A 24,447-nucleotide genomic window follows, 5' to 3' on the forward strand; every position below is an offset into this window, starting at 1 on the left:
TTATAATAAATTAAATCATTTTCCTTCAAGAGCACCAAAGGGAAAGTATCGCTCAGAAATTGATATTATGATTTCAGACAAAATCAAGTTCACCCTGTTTTTTGGATAATTTCAAACAAGGTCTTGTTAGTAGATGAAGTTCCAAAATGAGAAGCTTGTTTCAAAGGTATCTTATTCTTTACTTTTAACTTCTACAATAGCTTCTGATTCATTCTTTACTGCTAGATACACAGAAAGATATGGTGCATATATCACAACAAAGTAAGGTATGGATCTCGTAGCAAACAGAAAACTTGGGAAATTAACTTTATGTTTGGGTTTACCACTAATGTCTTTAATTTTTGTAATACAAAAATAGCAGTCTGATGAATGATCCCATGGTTGTACCCTACCACTGGAATGGCAAAACTCATACGCCAAGAATCTTTCACCCAATCTGGTCACCAATCCAGATGGTTGACACAAAATGAATAACTTGTATGGGGAATTCAGTTCTTATCTTGATCTTCCACTTTGTAGCTAAAATATAGTTCTTTTCATTTTTTAAGCTCGGGAGTCATAATTCTCCATTTATCATTAAATATAATATTTTCACATATTTAACAAAATTTATCTAAAGGATTTTCATAAATACTTGGTTATCATCTAATATAAGCCAAATATAAAACAAAAATAAAATAAAACACAACTGCACTGCAAAAAATGCCTGAAAGATGCAACATATTTCTACATGAATCATTTGGCTCTTTCACTATTTTTAGTATCGTTCATGCTTTTATAAATATTAAATGCATGAGCACATTTTAAAGTATTGTTTTATAAATATAAGTTGTTGTTGAAAATAAGGTCTGATTTTGGAAAAGCAATACTAAAAAAAGTATGTACAAAAACTGTGATAGACAGAAAAAATTTGATTGTCAATTCAGCATAAATGAATAAAATTAGAAATCTAAAAAGAGTTTCCATGAATCAAAACCTTTTTAACTTGTGTTATTAAAACTTATTAATAATCATTTTGAAATGTAAGTGGTTACTAATTTTATAATTTACAGAGTTAGAAAATTATAAAAATGTTATTAGTTACAAAAAATTATTCAACATTAGATAAATATATTCTAAATAAAATTAGCAACACCATGCAACTAGATTTTGAAGTTCATTCAAGCAGACTTTACTGATAAAAATCTGAAAATGAAAATTAAAAATTTAATTACAAAGGACATATTGTCTAGCTAAGAGAACCAATGAGTTTTTTCATAACTTTTGAACTCAGAAAATTTGCACATTCCTTGGATATTTGATTGAAGTCCCAGTAATGAAGCCAATAACACCTCATTTTGACATATGGTCATTTAAGTTCATAAGTTTCTTCATTAAAAAGTTAAAAGTTTCTTCATCAAAAGTCTGATCTATAAATCAACACTGATGGTGGTTTCTTTTCTTTTACTTCAAACATATTGGGATCATTTGCCTCAGAAGAAATGAATTTGTGATTGTGTGGAATTTATATCCTGCTTTGAAATAACACAGAAATTAAAAATTTTGATTCGTGATCAGAGCCAGCCTTCTCTATGAAAGGACCAGGTGCAAAAAACCATTTGAAACCCTAAATTTTTTGCAAAGTAAAAAAATAATAAATAAAATAAAAATAAAAATATGAACACATATTATTATTGCATGGTTATTTAATGTGTGATTTTGTTTTTGCTATTAATTACTTCGAAAATAACAATTGTTTGCAATTTCTTTTTCGATGCTTAAGATAGCAAGTGCATTTAACATTTATGCACAAATGCTTGATCAAAGACAATTCTTTATTAATTTTAATTTACTGAAAGACTACTCAAAATTTATTATAGTAACTAGCAATGTAAAGAAAAGTTTGAACATAGTTAGCATATTTAGAAATAAATCATCATAAATATTAATTAATATATATTGCAATACGTGTTGAATGTTATTTACATCCCTTTTATTTAAAATCAAATCTCATCACAAAACAAATATTTGGATTAAACTTTCATCAACATCGTTATTATAAAATGTTGCAAAGATTTTGATACATTTTTCTAATTCATGTTTTTCCAAAGTTTTTATATCTGTAGTTTATTTGAAATACTTTTAAATCTATCTTCTATCTGTACAATAATAGTATCAGTTACAGAGTTATGAAATAACATCTCAATTCCACAACCAGGTTTTCTATAGTTCTGTCTTCTGTTTCGAAATATAATTTTTCTCTTTTTTTTCAAATTTGTTTTTCTGGAAAATGTTCTGAAAGATTCAAATTACATATTACCACTTTTGTTCCATCTAAAAGTAAATTAAATTTTGTTCTTAAATTTTAGATTTAATTTTATTGAAAAAATTAAAAGCCCAATCGAGTATAAATGTTTTTACTTGAAATAGTTTATTGATAGTGATAGTTTTGGACAATATTGTAAACCATACTATTAAACAAACTAAATGTCATTTCTTGTATTGAATCCAATACTTTTAGCTTCAGATACCGCTATATTATTGTTATTTGCATCAATAAATTCTTCTAGGGTAACAAGTTTGTTCAAACTATATATACACTGCTTTAACCGTATATATATTTTGGCTTCCTAATGAGCATTACATGATGATTTAAGAGTAATGTTTAAATGCTTTTGAAGATTTTCCCATCTTTTTGTAGATGTAGAAACTAATCAGTATAAATGTTGCAATATAAAAACAAAATTACAATACATATTACTTTAAGCGGTATCACAAATTAATAAATTAAAAGCATCATAGACAAGGCACATAACTTGCATGAGCATTTAGAGCAATTATTCTAGAGTCTTGACACCCAAAAGGATACTTCCTTAGCATGAACATGATTAGATCCAACATTTGATAGTATCAATTATCAAAGTAATAGATGCAATTTAATCTAGTAGGTGAGGTAAAATGACCGCATTTTATGTTTATAATATGTTCCGCACTTGCACTAAACTGTAATATATCTGTAAATTTCATATATTTCCAAACCCATTGATTGTTCCAGTTAAATTTCAGTTTCTCTTCTTTCTATCCCGCTATTACCGTTCAGAACAGTATTTTAATTCTTGATCATGTTGGGGGCCCTCACAATCGCAGGGCCTCCAGTGCATAGTATCCGCCGCACCCCCCAGATGGCCGACCATGGTCATGATCCGAAACCGAAGATAACACTTGAGCCAGAATTCCAATTTCTCATGGAAAAATTAATAATTGAGCTATTTTTATAACAGCACAACTTAAGAATAATCGGTGCGATTTTTCAGAGAAGAAAATTTTTTAGTAAAATTTAATTATTAAAATTGTTATAATTAGTTAATAAAATTAGCATCAATTTAACATTATTAGTTATCAAATCAAAGTTTTTTTTTTTAAGAATCAACTGTATTTTAGGGCTGGGAGGATGTTTCTTTTTCTTTAATCAGATTAGTGTTGATATTACTGAGTTTTTTATACTGTCAATTTGGTATTTTATGGCATAAAAATGACATTTGCTGCAGAATGTTAGAAGCAAATGGTTAAATCTTAAAATTCATTTATTTTACTCAAATCTAACTCAAGATAGCAGAGCAAAAGTAGTCAAGTTAAAAATGTTTTTCCCTAAAAGTATATATATTTTTTAACCGTGCAGATTTTTTAAAGCACATCACTATTTTTATTAAGAAATTTGTTTAAATAATCAGTGTGTAATTAGAGTTTAGGGTATTAAACCATGGATAGTTTGGTTCCGATACTATGACAATATATGATGATAAGAATAATTTAACAGACATACTTTGGGTGTGAACTACAATATTTTCCACAAAGCTGTAATTTAAACTCAAATATTATATTCATGGTTTTTAAGTTTATCTTTTATAATTTCAAAAAAATCATCCAGGGGGCGATTACAACTCAATTAAAAGAATCTTAAAGATCAGCAAAGAGTCAAATACCAACATAATTTTGAATTATTCAGCATGTAATATGCTGCATATTTATATTTTCAAAAATTGATAAGAATTTTCTAAAATCGCTCAGACAAGTAGCTAGATTATTATCTTTATTTTGATATAATCCAAATAGATTTGAAAAATGAAGGAAAGCAATCATCCATGATCATAACAAATTGTTTAATCAATAATATTTCAAAAATAATTTTGCATATGATAATGATTTGAATAAAAAAAAATTTCCATACTTTTGACCAGATTTATAGTTTGTTTAAATTTTATCGATTTTTTGTTTATATATCGATTAATGCAGAACTTATTTCTGAAACACTGATCAACAGCAAACAAAATGTAATTCTGGGAATTATAATTCAATAATCAATTTCTGAGAATTTCTGCAAATTTTAGGCTAGAATTAAATTTTTAAAGCATTTGCTCATTATAAAATGAAAATTATAAAGTAGAACAATAAAAGAAGAAACATGAAAAACTTGAAACATATATTTTAATATCCAAATATTTTAAATTATTTAATTAAATATACAACAACTAAATCCTAACAAAAGCATATTACACACTTTCAATGGCACTTTCTATTTACATAAATTGTATGGAATGGTGAGTCAAGAGTTCAAAAACAGTTTGAAGACAGCACATTTCCATTGGATGATCTGCAACAAAAATTCAATAACGCAAAATATATGTAACCAAAATGAGACATAAATGTAATTTAAAAAACTCATTATAAAGAATAATTTAAAAAATTACAGATATTTACATAGGATTATACATCAATAATTAAGGATATAGAAAAAATACTATGCCATGCAGGTAAAAAACTGTACATTTTAATTTAATGAATGATGTTACAAAAGCAAATTTCCTACTGTTTAAGCTACTTTTGTGAGATCATTATTGTTATTAATGATCTCACAAATGATCCTTGATCTTTTACTATACTTTCTTTAAAAAATATATTGATTTTAAGACAAAGCAGTTTCTTAAGACATGGTTTTGTTTTCTTATAACTCAGATATTTATTTTCACATACAAAATTTTTTAATTCAGGATGTCAGTTTATTAAATACTTACAAAAAATTCACATCTCAATGAAATAAATAACATTACTATAATCTGAAATTCAATTGTTATAATTACACATTCGATTCATGAATGTCTAGTAATAACATTAACTTAATAAATAATCTATTTTGGATTAAATACCAATAAATTATCCTCCAATTATATAGACCAAAATGCATAAAAAAGTTTGCATTATACATTTTTAAGGAAAGTCCAAATAGACAAACGTACTTCCACGCCATACAGTAGTTAAAGAGCTAGTTGTTCTTCTGCTGCTGTCTCCTTTACTGGATTTTCCTTTCCTTCTCCCTCTTGCATGTGGTCTAATGTATTCTGAAAATGCTTGTTAATTTGTTCTGTCTCTTCATTCACTTCAAGGGTAGGTAAAAGTTCACGAATTTCACCCAGCAAGTGTTTGGTGAGGCTGTGAACCTGGAATAGAAATAGATCATATAGTAAAGATATTAATATCAGCATAAATTTTTTTAAAGTAAAATAGCATATATATTTTTATTACAAGGCTTAGTTTTAATTAAATAAAAGATCTGAACAAATTTTCATGTTTCTCCCTAAACCTTTTTTCAATTTGAAATATGAGGAAAGATGTTACATAAATAATATTATCAAGAATTTTTAAAATTAGTGCAATTAAAAACTGACCTATCAATACTGACTATACTACCCACTTTAAAGGAAGTTAAGGGGAAGGGGGAAATTTAATTTCATATAACTAAGTTTCTTTCTTTCTTTTTTTTTTTTTTTTAGATTTTATAGAATGAGAATTTAAGAATATGAAAATGTTTCCGCATAATATTTTATACGCAACACTCTAATAAATACTGTTTTACCTCATTTTTTTTTCTATGTTTAAAATAATTTTCAGAAACTGGTATGATATAGTATGATATCATACCAGTTATGATATGATATAGATGCATATGAAAGTGGTATAATATAGATAGAACAACGTTAAAAAAAATGTAATAATGTTAAAAGGATAAAAAGTTAAGGGGATATGTCATCCAATCCATGTCATCCAATTTTAGCATTTCTGATTTTAAAAAAATTGCATTAAGGTGAAAAAAATAAGGAATTTGGATTGAAAAAAAAAAGCAATTTAAGAACAAAGTAAGCAAAATTCATAAATACTGGCAAAGATGCATTTTTAACATCAACATGATAAAAATATTTTTCTGTCCAAAATTAAAAAGAAAAATACTCAATAGCAACATTTAAATCAATTTTGCAACAGTTCAAACAAATAAAATGATTTCTTAGCTTAAATCATCAAAGTGATCCCACAAATCATTGAATTTTAATGGACGAAGTTAAAATAAAAATTATAATTCTAAAACAATGGGAATTCTATTCCACAATTAATTATTAATATCATTTAGTACCTAAACTTAAAATATGATACTTTAAAAACATCGGTATAGATAATTAACAAACAATACAAGATAAAAACAATTATCATACAAATAACACAATTCACTTGAAGTTACATTAGCCAAAAATATTTTAATAACACAATAAGATGAATACAAATACAGTTAGCAGTTTTCTTACTTGATCGTTATTCTTTTCTTGGAAGTAAATACAATGGTTTAATATTTCAACGAGCAATTGTGCTTGTGCACTAGAATCCATACACTGTTTAGCTGTATTGGTCGCCTTTTTCAAGCATTCTAAAACTCGTTTTCCATCATGCATCTGCCAATATTAAATCAAAAGAATATTATACTCTAATATAAAAATTTTTGAAACAATAAAAATTAAAAATAGAATGCAATTTAAGTCCTTTCAATTATTTACAAATCTGAGATTACAACATTTGAAATGGATTTTTAAAAATATATACCAAGAATATATCTTAAAAAATAAGTAAAAAAACATCACCTCTTCTCCCTTAGTAGCTAAGTTCTTTCCAGACCAGAACAAATGAGAACAAACAGAAACACCTCTACATTGGTCAGGTTTCTTCAGCAATTTGGAAGTTGCCAAAGCGCATTGTGTCCTTAGAGGTTCATGGTTCTCGGCACTGAAGCAAGACATTTGCTCAACTGTTGCAATGATAAGAGTAATAGCTGCAAGTTGAGCCTTGCTGTCTGATATTTCATCTTCATATAGAGAAAAGGCCTAAACACAATAATAATAATTTTTAAAAAATACCGAATAAGTTAGCAATATATTACAATAGTAAGATATTATTAACATAATTAGAATAAGTAGCAAAGAATTGCAATAGTAAGATATTATTGCATGAATTTTCTATGTCAGCAGCTGCATCTCTAACAATAATAAGCAACATAAGATTTGTTCTGACAAAATCTTAGAACACCTAATCATCATTTCATAATATTTCCATGTATCTCTTTATGTTAGTATAGTAACAAACCAACTGAAGAGTTTGCCTTCAAGTCATTAAGTAATAATTTTCTAAACTTTTTTAATTCTTCCAATTGTGTATTGTACCCTGTGTGTAAGCATGTGAAAGTGCCATGGACGATATTTGCTATTTTTACATTTTCTAGCCAATTACACTCATTTAGATAGAAGCACTGTAATCAGTTGGTATGTATACTTATAATTAAATACCGATTATGTGCGATTTATATTATAGTCATTATGTTTTCACCAGAAAAAAAAGTAACAAAATGAATGATCACTGAGCGATGCATCATGAACAATAAATTTATGACTAGAATAAGACTACATTATCAAAAGGGAAGATGCATCAAAATGATTTTATAATACAGATTTAATTTTTTTTTTTTTTTACAAAATTAGCTTAGTTATTTAATAAAAACACATCAAATAATTTACATGTTTATAACTGTCTTATAAGAGATATACTTGTGAATGCATTTCATAAAATAATCATAATATTAGAATTTCATTTCTACCATTTTTAAACATAAAATTAATCATTTTATTGTAAATAAGGAAACATGTGGATTCAAAGTTCACATGCAATTAAAAAAACTTTTTTTTGGAGTCTTTACAGATAAAAATTAATAATCACTAACATTCACATATTCAAAAAAATATTTCCTTCAACAAAATAAATTAATGCATTTACCATCTTGAAGTTATATGAAAAACTGCAGAAATAGAAATCAACAATCAGAAAAGAGTACACTATATTTTATAACAAATACTTTTTATTTTCTGTGACATTTATTTTGCAGCAAAATCATAAATTTAGTTGCAGTAAAATTTCCACACCAGTAAAGTTTGGACCAATTTATTAAGATTCAAAAGATTCAAAATTATTATAATTAAAATCCTAGAGGTAAAAGTTATTTACTTATAAGGTGATTATTTTAAGAAGGAAATTAATTTGAAATAGGAAAACATCTGCTAAGTAATAAAAAAATTTTATAAAACAAATTTAAAAAAAACCATGAAAATTCTGAATTTTTGAATATAAGTTATAGAACTCATAAAATTATAATAAATAAACTAATTATGTACATAAAATTCAATAAAAAAATCTCAGAAGAAATTAATATTCTAGTCAGTTAAAAGGTCAAATCAATTTCATCAACATCCTTCATTCTTTTAAAAGCTTACATTTCTATCAAAGCAAACAGGAAAAAAAATGTGCTCATTTCTTTATAAAAATGAATTTAACAATTTTAAGTATTCAAATTTTACTTTAAACATCAGCCTGTAGACAATGTTTTAATCTGTTAACTAATATTTAATTAAATATATCAACAGCAATCCAAATTCAGATCCAAGTCTATTTTAAATTACTTTCATGGGCATTTCTTTTTGTAATGTTTTAGTTTAATGATATCAGTCATTAAAAGATAATAAATTTGACTTTTTAATATGGGAACATTGGTTGCTACCAATTCAACTCAGTATGCTATACATAAAAAATAAATATGGCATGATCGGTGTGAATAATAAACAAAATAAGGAAAACACATTTTATTACTAAGCTGAGACAAAGACTTACTAAGCTTTATTGCTATTGTTTTTCCACAATATACTGACAACTATTCTTTGAAAGAAAAAAATAATGAATAATATTTTCTACTGAAAGTATGGTGATTTAATCAATTATAGTATATATTATTTATTGCTACATTTCACTTATCCTTATTATATCTTATATGCCATTAAAAATATGGAAGTTTAAACCATGTCTGCCGATTGATAGAAATTTTGGATGTTTTATGTAAGTGCATATTAAAAAAGAGAGGAAGCACTTTCATCTACCTCTACATAATCTACTTTATGTTTGAAATATGTTCTTGTATCAAAACAACAACAACACACATAAGCTTTCAATTATAAATAAAAATTTTTTTTTAATCAATGTAAATGAATTTTTGATCTGATGTGTTCAATTAGAAGCAAGAAATAAATGGCCAATGCAGTGAATAATATGTTAATTTCAGTAGCAGATCTTTATTGCTTCAAAACAATGTCTTTGAAAATTTATGAAAAAAATAATTAAACATTAGCATACCTGTGAAACAAATTCATATGCAACTGCTTCATGATTTTCATATCCAATCTGTCCAGAAGCTAGAGCTCCTTGCAGAAACAGTCTTAGAGGTAATTCTGCCATTTCTGCTTTGATGAGTACATTGATAGTTTGAAGACAGAATTTAAATATCTTTTGACATTTTTTCTCCCATTTGTCATCCTATTTTAAAAGTTAAAAAGAATTGCATAATCTTTATGGTCTTCAAAAATATTTTATAAAGTTATATATGAGCCTCTGACATTTTCAAAAGAATTGATTGAATGTTTAAAAAAATCTATTACAAAATAAAACATCAGAAAATGAGTTAATGAATAATTAGTAAAATATTACAAAATACAGCTGTCCTTAATGACACAAACTTTTTTTTCAAAAAAAAAAAAAAAACCCAAAAATCTTAAGATGTAAAAATTAATTCATATAATAATGACAGATAAAAATAACACATGAAAGTAAAACTAAGTCCTTTACATTAACGTTGCCACTACTAAGAATTTCATTTCAAATGTAGATCAATAAATTTTTATAGAAAAAGTTAAATTAACTTCATTAAAGTAATTTACTTTTAAAAGATTTTTCAACGTAACAAAGAAGGATAGCAGTAATTTCACACAAAGTTTAGTAATTATTTTAGTATCAGCACAATTTTTTAAATAGAATTATTACAACAGTTTTCTCCCATAAAATCTTGAACCATAAACTTTTTTAAAAAATTTGGAATAAAAGATTACAGTTTTTCTTACCTCTTCACTGACATTTTTGTAACGAAACGCAAGTTTATATGCTTGGAATACAATTGGAGTCAAAGTGTAACGAATGCGTCTGTTTCCTCCATTTCCAAAATGTTTTCTCGTTGTATTCAGCATCTAATAATAATAAAATAAAGAATTTTTTTATGAGAAACTAGAAATATCAGCAATTAATGATTTAAAGACAAATATTTCACAAACACTTTTAGAAGAAAATAAATCAAAAATAACTGACAAGGAATTGCTGGTCTGGTGTCTCAGCCTGCAGTAAATTGATAAACCTTCCCATCAACCCTTGCTCTTCAGCAAAATCTTCAGGATCATCATCTTCAGATGGCTGATCAGACTGATCTTGAACCAGTGGAGATACTAAAACCAAAATTTGCTCAACCTGAAAGTTAAAGACAGATGATAATTAAATAGAACATTTATTGATTAACAAAGATCTTTAATTAATGAAGAGTAATCATAAAAAATATACTAAGCATGTGTTTTGGCTGCATTTATTCCATAAAATCAAAATGTATAGAAATAAATGCATTTTTTAAAAAATCTTCTGTAATGAAGTTTGAATCACAAAAAGAAAAATGCATTCTAAATTTAAAAAATTATTTTTTAGAAACATAAATTTTCTAATTGTTTTTGGCAGGGAAAAGATAGCAAATATTGCAAAAATTCTCAAAATATTATGATGGAAATGCAGATAAAAAGATTTCATAGTATGTACAATGCATCCATAAATTATTTTCTGAACAACAAAATGAAATTTTACAAAATAAGAGGAATTGATTTATATTGATTATTAACATAACAATTATTAATATATTTAGTAGTAGGAATTTTTATTTGCTTTAATTTTTGCAAATGGCAGATAGAAATTTTTTTGCTTGAAGACAAATGGTCCTATGCAATGAAAAGGTGATGTATGCCTTCTGAGCAAGGGAAATGAAATCTGCAAAAATACTTCTGGGGCAATTCAAATGCAAATTCAATAAATCTCCACCAATGGAAAAATATACTGAAAGATGATTAAAACAGTTTCAAAAGATTGGACAAGCTTTATACCTAGATGATGCAAGTAAATCAAGCATTATTAAAGATAATGCCTCTGCTATTAGAGATATACTTGTGCACCATTCAAGCAAATAAATCCATTTGCTGAGCTAGCCTACAAATTGATTCCCAATTTTACAATTCATAGAAATATAGCCAACTATTTTTCCCAAAAGAATGGGAACCACTGCCATTGAGCTAAATATGCTAGCAATTAATTTTGTTGACGAAATATTGCCACACGAATGGATTGGTAGAGATGGACAACTTTCAGAGCATCAACATTTTCACCGTAACATATCACTTCTCTTTTTTTAAGGGATAATTGAAGAAATGAATTTATGAAGCAGAATTGAAGAATTAAAAAACTGAACATCATGGAAACACTACAATAATTCCACAAATACTGAACATTTGGAAGGAAATCAAGAACAAGCATGTTATTCTTTGAGCAATGAATAGAGCTATATTGAAGTACATTAAAATAAAATTTTAGGAACTGCTAAATAAAATTCAATAGGACTTTTTTTTGCTTTTTATTTTGTATTATTTATATTAATTTGTTACTAGATGAATAATTTAAGAACACTTATTATTCAATTAAGGTAATGAGTTTAGAATCGCTACTAGTTAAATACTGCAATTTCAATAAAATCCAAATAAAATTTAAAAGGAAAAAAAAATTAATACAGTAGAGCAGATAGAATGGTGTTATTATTGCCAACAGACTGAAAATTATTTTTCATATATTCTTTTTTAAACACTCATTTCCTAAATGCCACTATCTGTTTTTCTCGAATAACATTTTACATTTATTAATAAGAGTTTCAAAATATTATGTAAAATTCAAGGTGAAAGACTTTTGGTCATATTTTAATGCCATGAATTTAAACATTTTTAAGTAATTAACACTGAAATATTCAAGAAATACATCATAGAAATAAATTTACAGTGGATGCTACATACTAATTTTCAAGATTTAACAGATATGAACATTTTCCATAGATTTTGAAAGACAAAAATATATATAACTTACTGTTGCCAAGATTTTATTTCTTTCCATGCAATGCATATCAAGAATTTGAATGCACTGTATGGAATGCATTATTTATATCACTAATTTATAACATTCAGAGAAGAATTATTGCAAATCCCTTTCTATATTAATATAACATACAATAGATAAAAGATTAAACACAATTTATGATGAGTTGATATTATGTATATATAATATCAATTATGCTTACAACCAGCTTTTGGAATATTATAAGAATACAACAGTATATTCCACAGAATGAAAAAATATGCATTCACACTTCATATTAATTCTTCGATGATGTATTTGCATTTCCATTATGTTTTTTAAATCAATTTAAAAATTGCAGAAGACATTTCCAGTTTTTTTATATGAAAACAAGAATTACGGTATGCATTTAAGTATGAAGTTGATTACTATAGTGTTCACATTTATCAAATTATTTTTTATCAATCAGTATCAAAATAATTTTAACAAAACTTTTCATTAATTCTATACAACTTATTTGAAACTTCAATCTCAATACAATTGTAAAATTTAATCAGAAGAACTTGTTTGCATTTTAGATGTACTAATCTATTTCTCTCTTCATTATTGCATTAAAAATGATGAGAGTAAAAATGAATTTTATAGTTATTAAAATAAATTATTTTCATTTACTTTTATGATGCGACATTAAATTAATCATGCATTAAAGATCTTCATTTTTGTCCAGTATGATGCCTTAAATGTAGTGTGTTTGCTCATGCATTTTTATAGATATCAACAGTCTATAAAACTATTACAACTATTGAAAACATTTTAGAATAAGACAAAAATTGTAAGATTAATATTAATTTTTAAAAGTAGAGAGAAAGATCCCATCCTTTTATATTTTTATTAGCATTTGAATAGTTTGTAAAATTGAAAATTGTATACTTCAGAATTTTCTACCTTCATCTAGAATAATCTTATCACATTTTAAGAAATGTTTAAGATGATAGTAAAGCATGAAATGTGTTTCTTGATGGATTTGTGTTGCATATAGGTATTTTTGGGGGGAAGATATTTATGTTTACTAAATTCACTGTTAAGTTTGTTACTGTTTCACTGGGTGTCTAAATATTACATAATTTATATTTTTTTTGTAACTATATATGCATTACGATTGTATATCACATCTTTTATGAACATACATAAATGATAAATGTTACTGTTTAATGTTACTTTTTTAATAAATGTTACTTTTTAAACATGTTTTTTACTTAATGAAGGGTGAAACTATCTAAACCCTGTGGTTGAGTGCCAACATATATATAATTTTATTAAAATACCTAAATATTGTAAGCTCTAAACAGATGATTTTAAAAACTTACCTGTTCTTGTGTTGGTATGTATGTTTCATTTTCTAAAGCATTATTTACCAGGAAACAAGACATAGACTTGCGACTGTTATAATCACAGAAGTTCATGAGACTGCCAAAATGCTTCAGTTCTAACACAGTTAATATATTATTGTAATGCTGTACAGGAATTTTCAATAGTTTCAATAATTCTTTTGAAACAGGAGTGTTGTATTCCACTCTGAAATAAAAATAAGTTTAATAAAACTAGCTTATAGAAATATTTTTTAAATAGCATTCTATAAAAGAATTTTTTTTTTCTTATTTTTAGTTTAATAATAATTTATTAATATAAATACTATAGAAATAGCTTTTTTCTCACAAATTCATTGATAGATGATGCATTCATCTATCAGTAAATGTATATGGAATTGATTATTTAACTTTATTAATTGATTTATAATTAAGTTAGGAAAATATTGTATTGCCATCAAGAAATCAAATGTATTGAATTTTAAAAAAAGTTAATACAATAGGAAGTGAATAAAAAAGTGATTACAAATTTCCATTTTCACAAACATGAAATAAATCAAATAAATGTGTACAATTACTAACATAAATGTTTCCTTTTCGGAAATGAATTTTATATTCAGCTAAAAAAAGTTCATAGTTTGGAATTAAAAAGATATAAAATTTAGAAATCAAATATTAGAAACTTTTAATATATAATTCTGTGTAAATAATATAATTATACATATAATTTTATTATAATTAGTTTTTACTTTATAATTCAGTCAAATTCCTCCTAATAATCTTTCAAATATACAAATAATTGTATAAAAATCCACATGAATTGGAATTAATTAGTGAGTACATCTATAGCATACATGAAAATAATTAAATAGAACACAAGTATTGAAAATTGCATGTAAATAAGATATCTTTAAATTGTTTGATTTGCAATAATAATAATAAAATTTGATGGTGTAAAATATGAATCTTTTGATTTTTTTTTTTTCTCTTTCAAATTATTAGCTCTTATTATATATAAAACTGGCAGGAGTGATATCCCCAAGACTTTCTCACATACTCTGCAATAAAGGTCTTTTCCACCTCGCCTCTTGGGACTCTGAGAAATCTGAAACTTGGAGATTTGTCAAAATCTCAAATTCGAATTTTTCGACAATTACAATATTTTCTCTGTACTTTGCATACAAGAAAGTAATAAAAGTGCTATTAATGCTTTCATGCATTTTGAAACTAAGAAATAAGAAAGGATAAGAAATTTTGCGTTCTCTATTTATTCATGAGAAGAGCAGTAAGATAATTTAGAAATAATTTACTAAATGCTTATATTAAACATGCAAATTAAATCAATAATTCATATAAGAAAAACATTATGCGAGCTTGAAAAGCAAATACATTCAATAAATTTAAATAAATATATATCAACTAACCTTTTGATTCCACATTTCTCAAAAATGTTAACAGTAGTTTCTAAAACCTTATCAACATAGTCAACTCTGTCAGGGTAACATTTCAGAGCTAAATTAATTAGTGACACTTGAAGGGCAACTGTGTCTTCGGAAGGCATGCCTTGTCTTGACTGGAAAAAAAAAAAAAAAAATATGTCAGCTGAATATTTTCAAATAATAAATCAACAAATTAGTATAACTAAAAATTAGAGAATTATGCTTGAAAACAGGTAATGGCAATACAATGTATTTTTAATAAAATTATTATGAGGTTTCCAACTAAATATATTTTTTTATTTTAAAAAGATCAAAGGGAGAAAATACAAGAATACTTTTAAACATATAAAATTTCTAAATAAGTAATGCTTAAAAAAGCATTGGTACTAAGCATGTATAAGAAGTCCTTTCTCTTCTTCTGAATATGTAAGAAAATATTAATTTTCTGTAAGCCCTCATCTCATAATTTTTTTATTGAATTCCTTATATTCTCATTGCTTTTATTTATACAATACTAGCAGAAGTAGAAATTCATAAAAACAGAGGTCTAAAATTTTAGAACATTTTGTTATTGTGGATAATGACAGGAATTAATCAATGATAGCTTTAATAAACAAATAAAAATCCTACCATTCAAAATGTGAAAATAAAATTCTATTTGATATCATTGTACACTAATTAACATTTTAAATTATCAGTGCAATAGTTACCCCACCCCCCAAAAAATAAACTTCATTACTTACTTGTATAATTTGAGCAATCTGATCAGAAAATATATCAAATAATCTAATTTCTTGTGGAATACCAGCTGCATCATCTCTAGTTGCAAACACTGCCAATCTTTAATGGAGCAAAAAAAATATATTTATTTAGTATATCAGTATATCATACATAAGTAGAAATAATACAGTATTTACTGAATTTTTATCAATCATAATTCATTTAAGGCAGGAATTTCTTATAATAAGAAATAATGATATTTCTTCATAATCAATCTCTAGTGTTAAATTTCAGAAAATTATGAGTATTCATGAAAACAGTAACTACAACTATTACTTAACTCTCACATTTTTAAAAAGATCATATTATTTATATATATATAATTTTCATGATAGCATACAAGAGTATGTCATTACCTATCAATCAATGCAATAATGATATTCTTGACATTAACATTCTGATGAAGTTCAGCACATGCTTTAAGGAAATTGTTAAGAGTTCGCAAGTGGAACTCATCTGGAAAAACTTGAATTATGCACTCCATAAGGTATTCTTGAGCTATTGCATCTCTACAACTCACAACCTGTTCAAGGATTCCTGGTAATACCATCTAAAAATGAAAAAAATAAACCATACAATTTTTCACACATGATTTTGACATAAGAATCAAATATTAAATCAGTTCGTCTAAATACATTTAAAAGCCAAATAGTTTTTAAAAAATTAATTTAAAATGCATATTAATTCATTTGTTACTAATTAATGGAATAGAAGTTCTGTACCATAGCAGAAGTCATGTTCTCCATGCACTCAGACCTTCAAGAAATGCACTTACCATTGTCTTCTATATGATTCTCATTTCAAAAACATTAAAAAATTTATAATCCCGTAACATTAATACTAATGTAAATTTTATACTTCAAATGCATAGCAGCTTTTTTAGTAATTTATAAATGAATTATTATAGCCGACATAAAATGTTTATAAAACAAATTTCAAATCAACATAAAAAAAAAAAGAAATTAATTCTTTCTTTCCCTATATAGATTTGTTGCAATAAAAATGTTGCATATTAAATTGTAAAAAAATCATATTCATAAAAGAAAATTTAGTTTTCCCATTGGAAAGTACAATAATATATAAGTGTAAAAACATCCCACCCCCTTTAAAAGCACTAATTTTCAAATATTACATTTTATAAATTGCATACTTCAGGAATGAATTAATGCAGGACTGAGTTAATTTATTTCCATAATTATTTTTTATTTACCTACTCATCAATATATTTTTAGCATCAACCATAAGGTGAATTTATAAAACTAAATTACCTTCTTGTATTTTTCTACATCTATGCACTCTAGCTGAGAAAGTCGGACTAAATTTGTGCCTACAAGTAACCTCAGTTCTTGCCTTTCTCTTTCTCTTTTTTCTTTATCACGAGAATGGCCTTGATGCTGCATTCGCACCCACAATTTATTCATTTCAGCAAAATTAAGCAAGATAAAATCAACAGAATCTTTTACAGTACCAATGGTTTCTGCATTTCTACAATAAATAAATAAAATTTATTTAAAATGGTAATGACAATTTACAAAACATTAAGAGCATTATTTTCATTTTACAGCAAATTCTTTCAAGTTTTTTATTGAAAAATTAGCATTAAATATCTGCATGACTCTTACAATTTTTCATCAATATATTTTAAAACAATAACCAGTTTCCATCACTGGTAGATTAATAATACTACGCTATACCCCGATCTAGCCAAAGGTCATGCAGAAATGGAAGATTAATGATAAAAAATTATTTAATTCAGATAATATAATTATAAGATAAAACCATATTAAAGACTATTTTTGAAAGAAAATGAATGAACATTCTCAATTTAAAAATACACATTTGGCTATAGGATTCGACTATATACTGAATGTCACAGATTTCATAAAAGTAAATGAGCAAATATATTAGTAAACAATATATAAATGCTTAGAAGTCCTTTTCTGAAAATTCTGAAATATTTTATAGAACTTATTTTTAACTGTCAACTTTTTTTATTATATTTTTCAGTAAGGCATTATACTGTAAAATTGGATAGTATATTGTGTTGTTCTAGAAAGAAGCTGAAAACTTCTAGTAATTTAAGAAAATAAATAATTAAGAATGAAACAAACAATTCAGATAAATACGGGAAAAGTAAAATCAGTTTCAAAATGGCATTTCATCAGAATCACTATATTCACAAAATTGTATTAAATGTAGTTGACGTTTTCTATTTTATAGCATAATAAATTTATCTGTTAATATAGGAATTATATAGTGTTTGGAACATAAAAAATATTTAAATGCAATTCAAGCAGATATTCTTGTAAATTATATACTATTAGATTCAGAAAGATTAATAAGCTTAATGGCAATCTTCAAATCAAATAATGCATTTTATCTTTTTTTTTTATTTAAATGTAAATAACAAATAAAATTCAACATTATTTTAATGAAGATTAAATATGTTTTATTTAAAATTGTTTGCTCAATAACAAGAGCAAAATTTGTTAGACATACATATTCAAAAATATAGTCATAATTTAAATCTTGAAAGACTATTTTTATAAAATAAAGTATCTCAGTCCCCCCCTCCCCAACTCATCTTTGATTCCTTTCACTCATAACTATGTACTCATAAGTATGTATCTATCAAGAGAGATCAGAAATGAATTATGGTATTTCAAAATATATTAGTTAGAACCTTCCATGAAAATACTGAAACTGTTAATACTAAAGATAAAAAAAATAAACATTAGAAATTTCAGAATGAAGCTGTAATTCCATGGCTTGCTTTAAAAAAAAAAAAAAAAATTTAATTTAACAAAAAACACCATTTCAACTACAAAATATTTTTATTCCAAAACATTCGCACATATTGCAAATGGAATAAAATGCAAGGAGGGGAAAAAAAAAAAAAAAAAAAAAAACATCAGCTGTATATTCAAAACTTGGATTTTATGGATATTTATTTCCAAGTCTGCATTTAGTAAATCAGAAAATTTACTGAAAATAATTCAGAATTCCCCCCCCCCCCCAATTTACACATTTCTTCTCTCTCTCTTTCCAAACAAATTATATACACATAGTAAGAAAAACTTTCCTTCTATAAAAAAGTTACCACAAAAGAACAATTGCCAGATAACCAGATGAGAAATATGAAATATATTAAAACCTTACGTGTCATTTTCTTCAGTATCTGGTAATATATTTCTTGTGCACTGCAGTAAATAATTCCGTAAGAAAAGTCCTCGCAAAGGATGTTGTACACCTCGGCACATTTCGACAATATCTTTTAATATATCCCTTTTTGAATGCTCATTCGTCTTCATGTAAATTAGCCCAACAGTAATTAACAAATACCTGAAAATATTAAAATTATAGCAAGTTGTTTGATATACATTATATTTTATTTTTCAATGAGCATTAAATAACAGATCAGATTTATAACAACATACTATTAATAAAATACATGCCATTTTGGGCAAATATGATTATCCAGAAACTTGCAATTGCTACACAAGGTATTTAAATTTTATGTATTTATTCATATTTTGGCAGCTTGCAAGCAGTGGAATTTTGTGTTAACATTAATGGCCAATAGAAAAGTGTCCAAATTTTTTAATTTTTTTTTTTTTTTAAATTTTTGTAAAAGAAATAAATTTATTTTATTAAAAATAGAAAGTAAAAGTGCCAATTTTTTCTTAAAATAAATACTATACTAGTGTCTATCCACAAAATAAAATAGCGAAAATGATTAGTAACTTACAATCTTGGGATGATATTGCCTGCATATTGTACAAGCTCGTAAAGATCTGCCACTCTACGGCCCTTCTGAAACTCTTCTAAGAGATAAAGCTCTAAGTGACGTAATTCATCAGAAACAGCCATATCTAATCTTGAGTTAAGGCTTATTTTTAATAAAGCTAGATTTAATAAAAAAATAATTTTTAATTAAAAAAAAATATTTTGAATATTAATGTGCAAAAATTAAGGACATATTTTATCAACATCTAAATATATATTTTCCTGGGAAATTAAATCAAAAGACATTCAAAATGAAATTATTTTAGTTTATTTTCAGAGGGGAAAAAAATGTATTTGCTTGTTTTCAAGGCTTTAAAACAATCCTCCCTGCCATCATTCATTACTCTTTCAAATAATTAGCTTTATTTCCAAATCAACAAAAATTCTAAATAAAGCAAAAGTTAATAGCTTCTAATTAGATACATTTATATACATTTTTAAAAAAATAATGAGATTCATTGATAAATTCCAATGTAACATAATAAATCATTGCTTAATAAACAAAACATTTATTTCAATTTCTGAGCTTTAAAAAAGAGGGAGGGGAGGAACTAAAATTTGTTCAAGCAATGAATGAATATGGTATAAAAATAAGATTATACATCTATTTAAGATGCAAGGGGAGAAAAATAACATTTATTACTAATAGCAAAATATTTTTTTAAAGGCTTTATCTCCCTCCTGCAAGTTCTGAAAAACTGATATTGGTGGTGTTCTCTATTAGAACAAGATGCTGTAATAATGTTATTAGGTATTTTGTACTAATAAGGTTGCTTGTTGACAAAATGGGAAATTGTAAATGTATAAAACATATTTATCCATATAAATAAAGAATATTCCAAATATAACTGTATTCTAAACTAAAATAAGATAAGCACCATTGTTGAAAAGAGATGAACTTGAAATACAGAAATTTAGATTTATATTTGTAATAGAATTATGCACATTTATTTACTAAACTAAAATGTAGAGTTCTGAATTATGAAACTGACATTAAAGAATTAAAAGAATTTTTTTTGCAAGATTTTTATATTATTTTTTCTAGCATTTTTTTCTAAGGAATATAAATTAAATTAACACTTTATAAGCCAGACATTAAAATTATGAGCTCATTAGTAACAATTAAAGATACGAGATGACATGTAAAATCTAAAAAAAATAATTCTTGATTAAAGGATACATAATTCATAATAACTTTTCGGGCTTAAAAGTGAAGTTCGTAGTTCACCCAACATGTTTGAGGCATGTTTTAGAGCTTCCATCAACTTAGTTTTATCAAGACATCTTTTCATTTGAAATGCTTGAAGTTTTACAACACTGAGAGCTTCATCCAAGAGTTTTTCTTGCTCCTCTTGGGGGGATAGTTGAGGTGTTTGAGGCTGAAAAAAATCAATGCAATTTTAACAAATCATTCAAATTTTATCATTCTTAAAAACAATTTAAATGTTTAAAAATATTAGTAAAATTAATATTAAAAATAAGAGTGCATTTTACCACTTTTACATTAATGTAAGAAATATTTTTACTTTAATGTTAATTAATTATCCTTTTTCATACTTACTGAGAGCAAAAGTGCAATATATGATAGCATTCATGTAACAGAAATACATTCAAATAATTATAAAAGAAAATTTTATAGATTATTTAAATAGAAACAAATTATAGCTCATAATTTTATTAAGAAAAAGATTGCTATAAGACAAACAAGCATCTTGTCACAATGAAAGTAAAAGATTATTCAAGGCCAAAAATTTCTTTAACACTTAAAAAGTTATATTTAATATTCTTGAAATTCTAATAAATATGTTATGAATAGATATTCTATTATACAGAATATGAAATCATCAAAAATTAATTTACCATTTTGGATTAAGTTTGCCTCAAATCAACACACCTATAAAGAAAATATAAATATTATCATAGGCAACACAAGCTTTACAAAATAAAGTTTCTTTTTTTTATTATTAATAAATTAGAATTTATTCATTTTCATCTTTTACAACTGTCATCAAAAATCAAATTTTTTAAAAAAATAAAAGATACTGTTTTATAGTAATATAATTTGATATAAAACAATACAACTTATATAAATTGAACAACTTCGCAACACAACTTCAAAATTATATCATTACTTACCCTTCAATCAAAAGATATAACATGAAATAAAAGCAGCATTTTTTTTAATATTTGTGTTTTAACCACATCTTATTGATGAACGTAGTCAAAGATTCTAACCCGACATCTGTTGCATTTTTTTTTTATTAATCACTAATTGCAATAAGCATGATATCTTAGATATTTTTTTTCTGCAATTAATCATTGGTTTAAGGTTAATTCATAAGTACCTTATTTTTATGTTTGCAATATACATAATACTGATGAAAAGATTACCTATGCCAATTCTTTCATTGTTAAACTTTACATAAAATATCAAGTATCTATTGTTGGCAGACTTTTCCACTCAAAACAATTGAAAACTTGAAAAAAAATCTAATTTCATTTATTCATATAAAATATTTCACTTTTTCCAATATAGTTTTTCTCATTTCTCACTACCACTACAAAATGGAAAAATTGTATGGAAATTTTCATGAAATTTCATTCCATTTATTAACATCCAATAAAAATCAAGAAAATGATAGAAATAATGATGTATCATTTCAAATATTTTTTAAGCATACATAAATATATTAAGTGTATCATCATGCCACTTGTCGTACATAGATGGTTCTGCTATATTAATGATCTGTGTTTGAAACTATACATTGGCATAACAAATGTAAACAAACCTCCTTTAGTTATATGAAAGCTGAGTTATATTCCTTTAAAAAATACTTAATTTTACTATTAAACTCATCACTATTACATAATAAAGCAATTCTAAAACAGACAAATATATCATTTGGTTATTTCATTAGTTTAAATAAACAGGTGTAACTATAATACGTTACTATGAAATGATGTATGAAATTTAAATATATATATATATATGTATATACAAAAGAAAATTTTTAAAAATACAGCTCAGAAAATAATTGTAATCAAACATCTTTAAATATTTTATCTTAAAAAATATAAAACAGCTGCTCATTTCACTATTTATAATGTTACATTTTTTAAGAATACAAAAATGCCAAAATTCCTCCAAGAATTATTTTATTAAATATCTTCAATCCTGAAATAGAACTAAGCAATAAAATAAGCCAGTCTAAAGCACAATCATGCAGAGTTAAGATAATAAACATAGCAAGTGACTTAGCAAACATGCCAAAGAGAGATAAGTAGTTCCAGATAGATATTTAGTAAGAAACTACCATAAGATTTAAAAACAATTATATTTAATACAAAATATTTTCTAACTTTCTAAGAGATAAGGATAGAATATGTAACATCAAATTTTTACAAAACAACAGGACAGATATCAACATTTTTAAAAAGAAAGAAATTACTATTCTTGACTATAAAATACTGAATTTCCATTCAGCATTTACTCTGGCTGTAATTTTAAATAAGTTAAAAACTAATAACATTTGAATCACATGAGGATGCTAGTATTAAATATTTGAACAATATTTTAGGTAATTTCAGACAATGATTACAAATATATACAAACATTTTAATTTTATAATACTTTAACCTCTTAACATTTAAAAAAATGATGAAAGGTTTTATTGTTTAAATTAAATGCCATATTTACACTAAAAAATAATCTTAATTCAAAAACTATAACAAATATTTAATACATATCTAATATCAATTAAAAATTATAATGTACTTTTAAAAGAACCAAAATTAAGCTAACAATTGTATTTTGAAATATCAGAATCTGAAATCTAATTATAAATTTTCACAGATGTACATTATTGCTTAATTAAAAATTCTACAAAAAATAAAAGAAACAGGACCATTTAGTTTTTACTGATTCTTATATGATTATGAAATAGCAATAATAAAAGTTCAGCAAATAAAAAAAAAAATAAACATTGTTATTATATGCCAACTCATGGAAATTTAAGCAAAATGTTTTTACATTGTACTCTTTGTTAAAAAGTAATTTATCGTTGTCATAAAAAAGTTAAAATAATGAACATGCAAAAAAATAGTATTTTTTATACTTTTTATATAAGAAAAGTATATATAACATATCACTTGGTTATGTCAATATAATAACATTACACAACTTCCTACAGGATGAATTATTATCAAGTAAACTACCTTAACAATACAGACTTCATGTTTGTTAAGTTTTGACTAATTTTCCACATTTCCATAAAAAGTGGATTAGATATAATTGGTAAACTTTACACGTATAGCATCTGAAACGTCTGGATATATCGATAGATTGAAAGAAATGAAGAAGAATAAATAAACATATATTTTATTTATTAGTTGTATATTATGTTTTTAAATTCCACATCAGAAATATAGAGCATAAATTTCAATCCAAAGTTTCAATATCAGAGAAATTCACATTGGATACAAAACCGAGAAAGAACTCTTTCATTACGAAAGAACCAATAAAAATACCGATTACAAATACTAGATAGTAATAAAATGTTTTAAATACCTGAAATAAACTGAATAAAAAAAAAGACTTTAGAAAAACTTGTTTTATTTACCCAACACACCCCCACTTAAAACCGTAAGTCACAACACCAAACATGAGACTAAATAGTTTTACGGTTATGAGCAAATCATTCATC

At 25.2% G+C, this 24,447-nt stretch overlaps 1 protein-coding gene across 1 annotated transcript; it reads right to left on the reverse strand.

The window, feature by feature from the left end:
- Positions 1-4,447: 4,447 nt before the first annotated feature.
- Positions 4,448-24,436, reverse strand: LOC129988036 (vacuolar protein sorting-associated protein 35-like). The gene is made up of 17 exons (XM_056096122.1): positions 24,312-24,436; positions 21,605-21,638; positions 20,925-21,123; positions 19,707-19,830; positions 19,118-19,300; positions 17,227-17,443; positions 16,315-16,508; positions 15,922-16,018; positions 15,164-15,312; positions 13,740-13,947; positions 10,531-10,686; positions 10,290-10,412; positions 9,529-9,708; positions 6,942-7,181; positions 6,612-6,755; positions 5,274-5,474; positions 4,448-4,630 (listed from the first exon to the last, which is right to left on the reverse strand). The coding sequence occupies exons 2-16, from the start codon at positions 21,605-21,607 to the stop codon at positions 5,292-5,294; spliced, it is 2,400 nt and encodes a 799-aa protein (XP_055952097.1). The 5' UTR covers positions 21,608-21,638; positions 24,312-24,436; the 3' UTR covers positions 4,448-4,630; positions 5,274-5,291.
- Between the last annotated feature and the right edge of the window lie 11 nt (positions 24,437-24,447).

The sequence above is a fragment of the Argiope bruennichi genome, chromosome 10 (genome assembly GCF_947563725.1).
Source record: "Argiope bruennichi chromosome 10, qqArgBrue1.1, whole genome shotgun sequence".
Classification (NCBI taxonomy): Eukaryota; Metazoa; Arthropoda; class Arachnida; order Araneae; family Araneidae; genus Argiope; species Argiope bruennichi.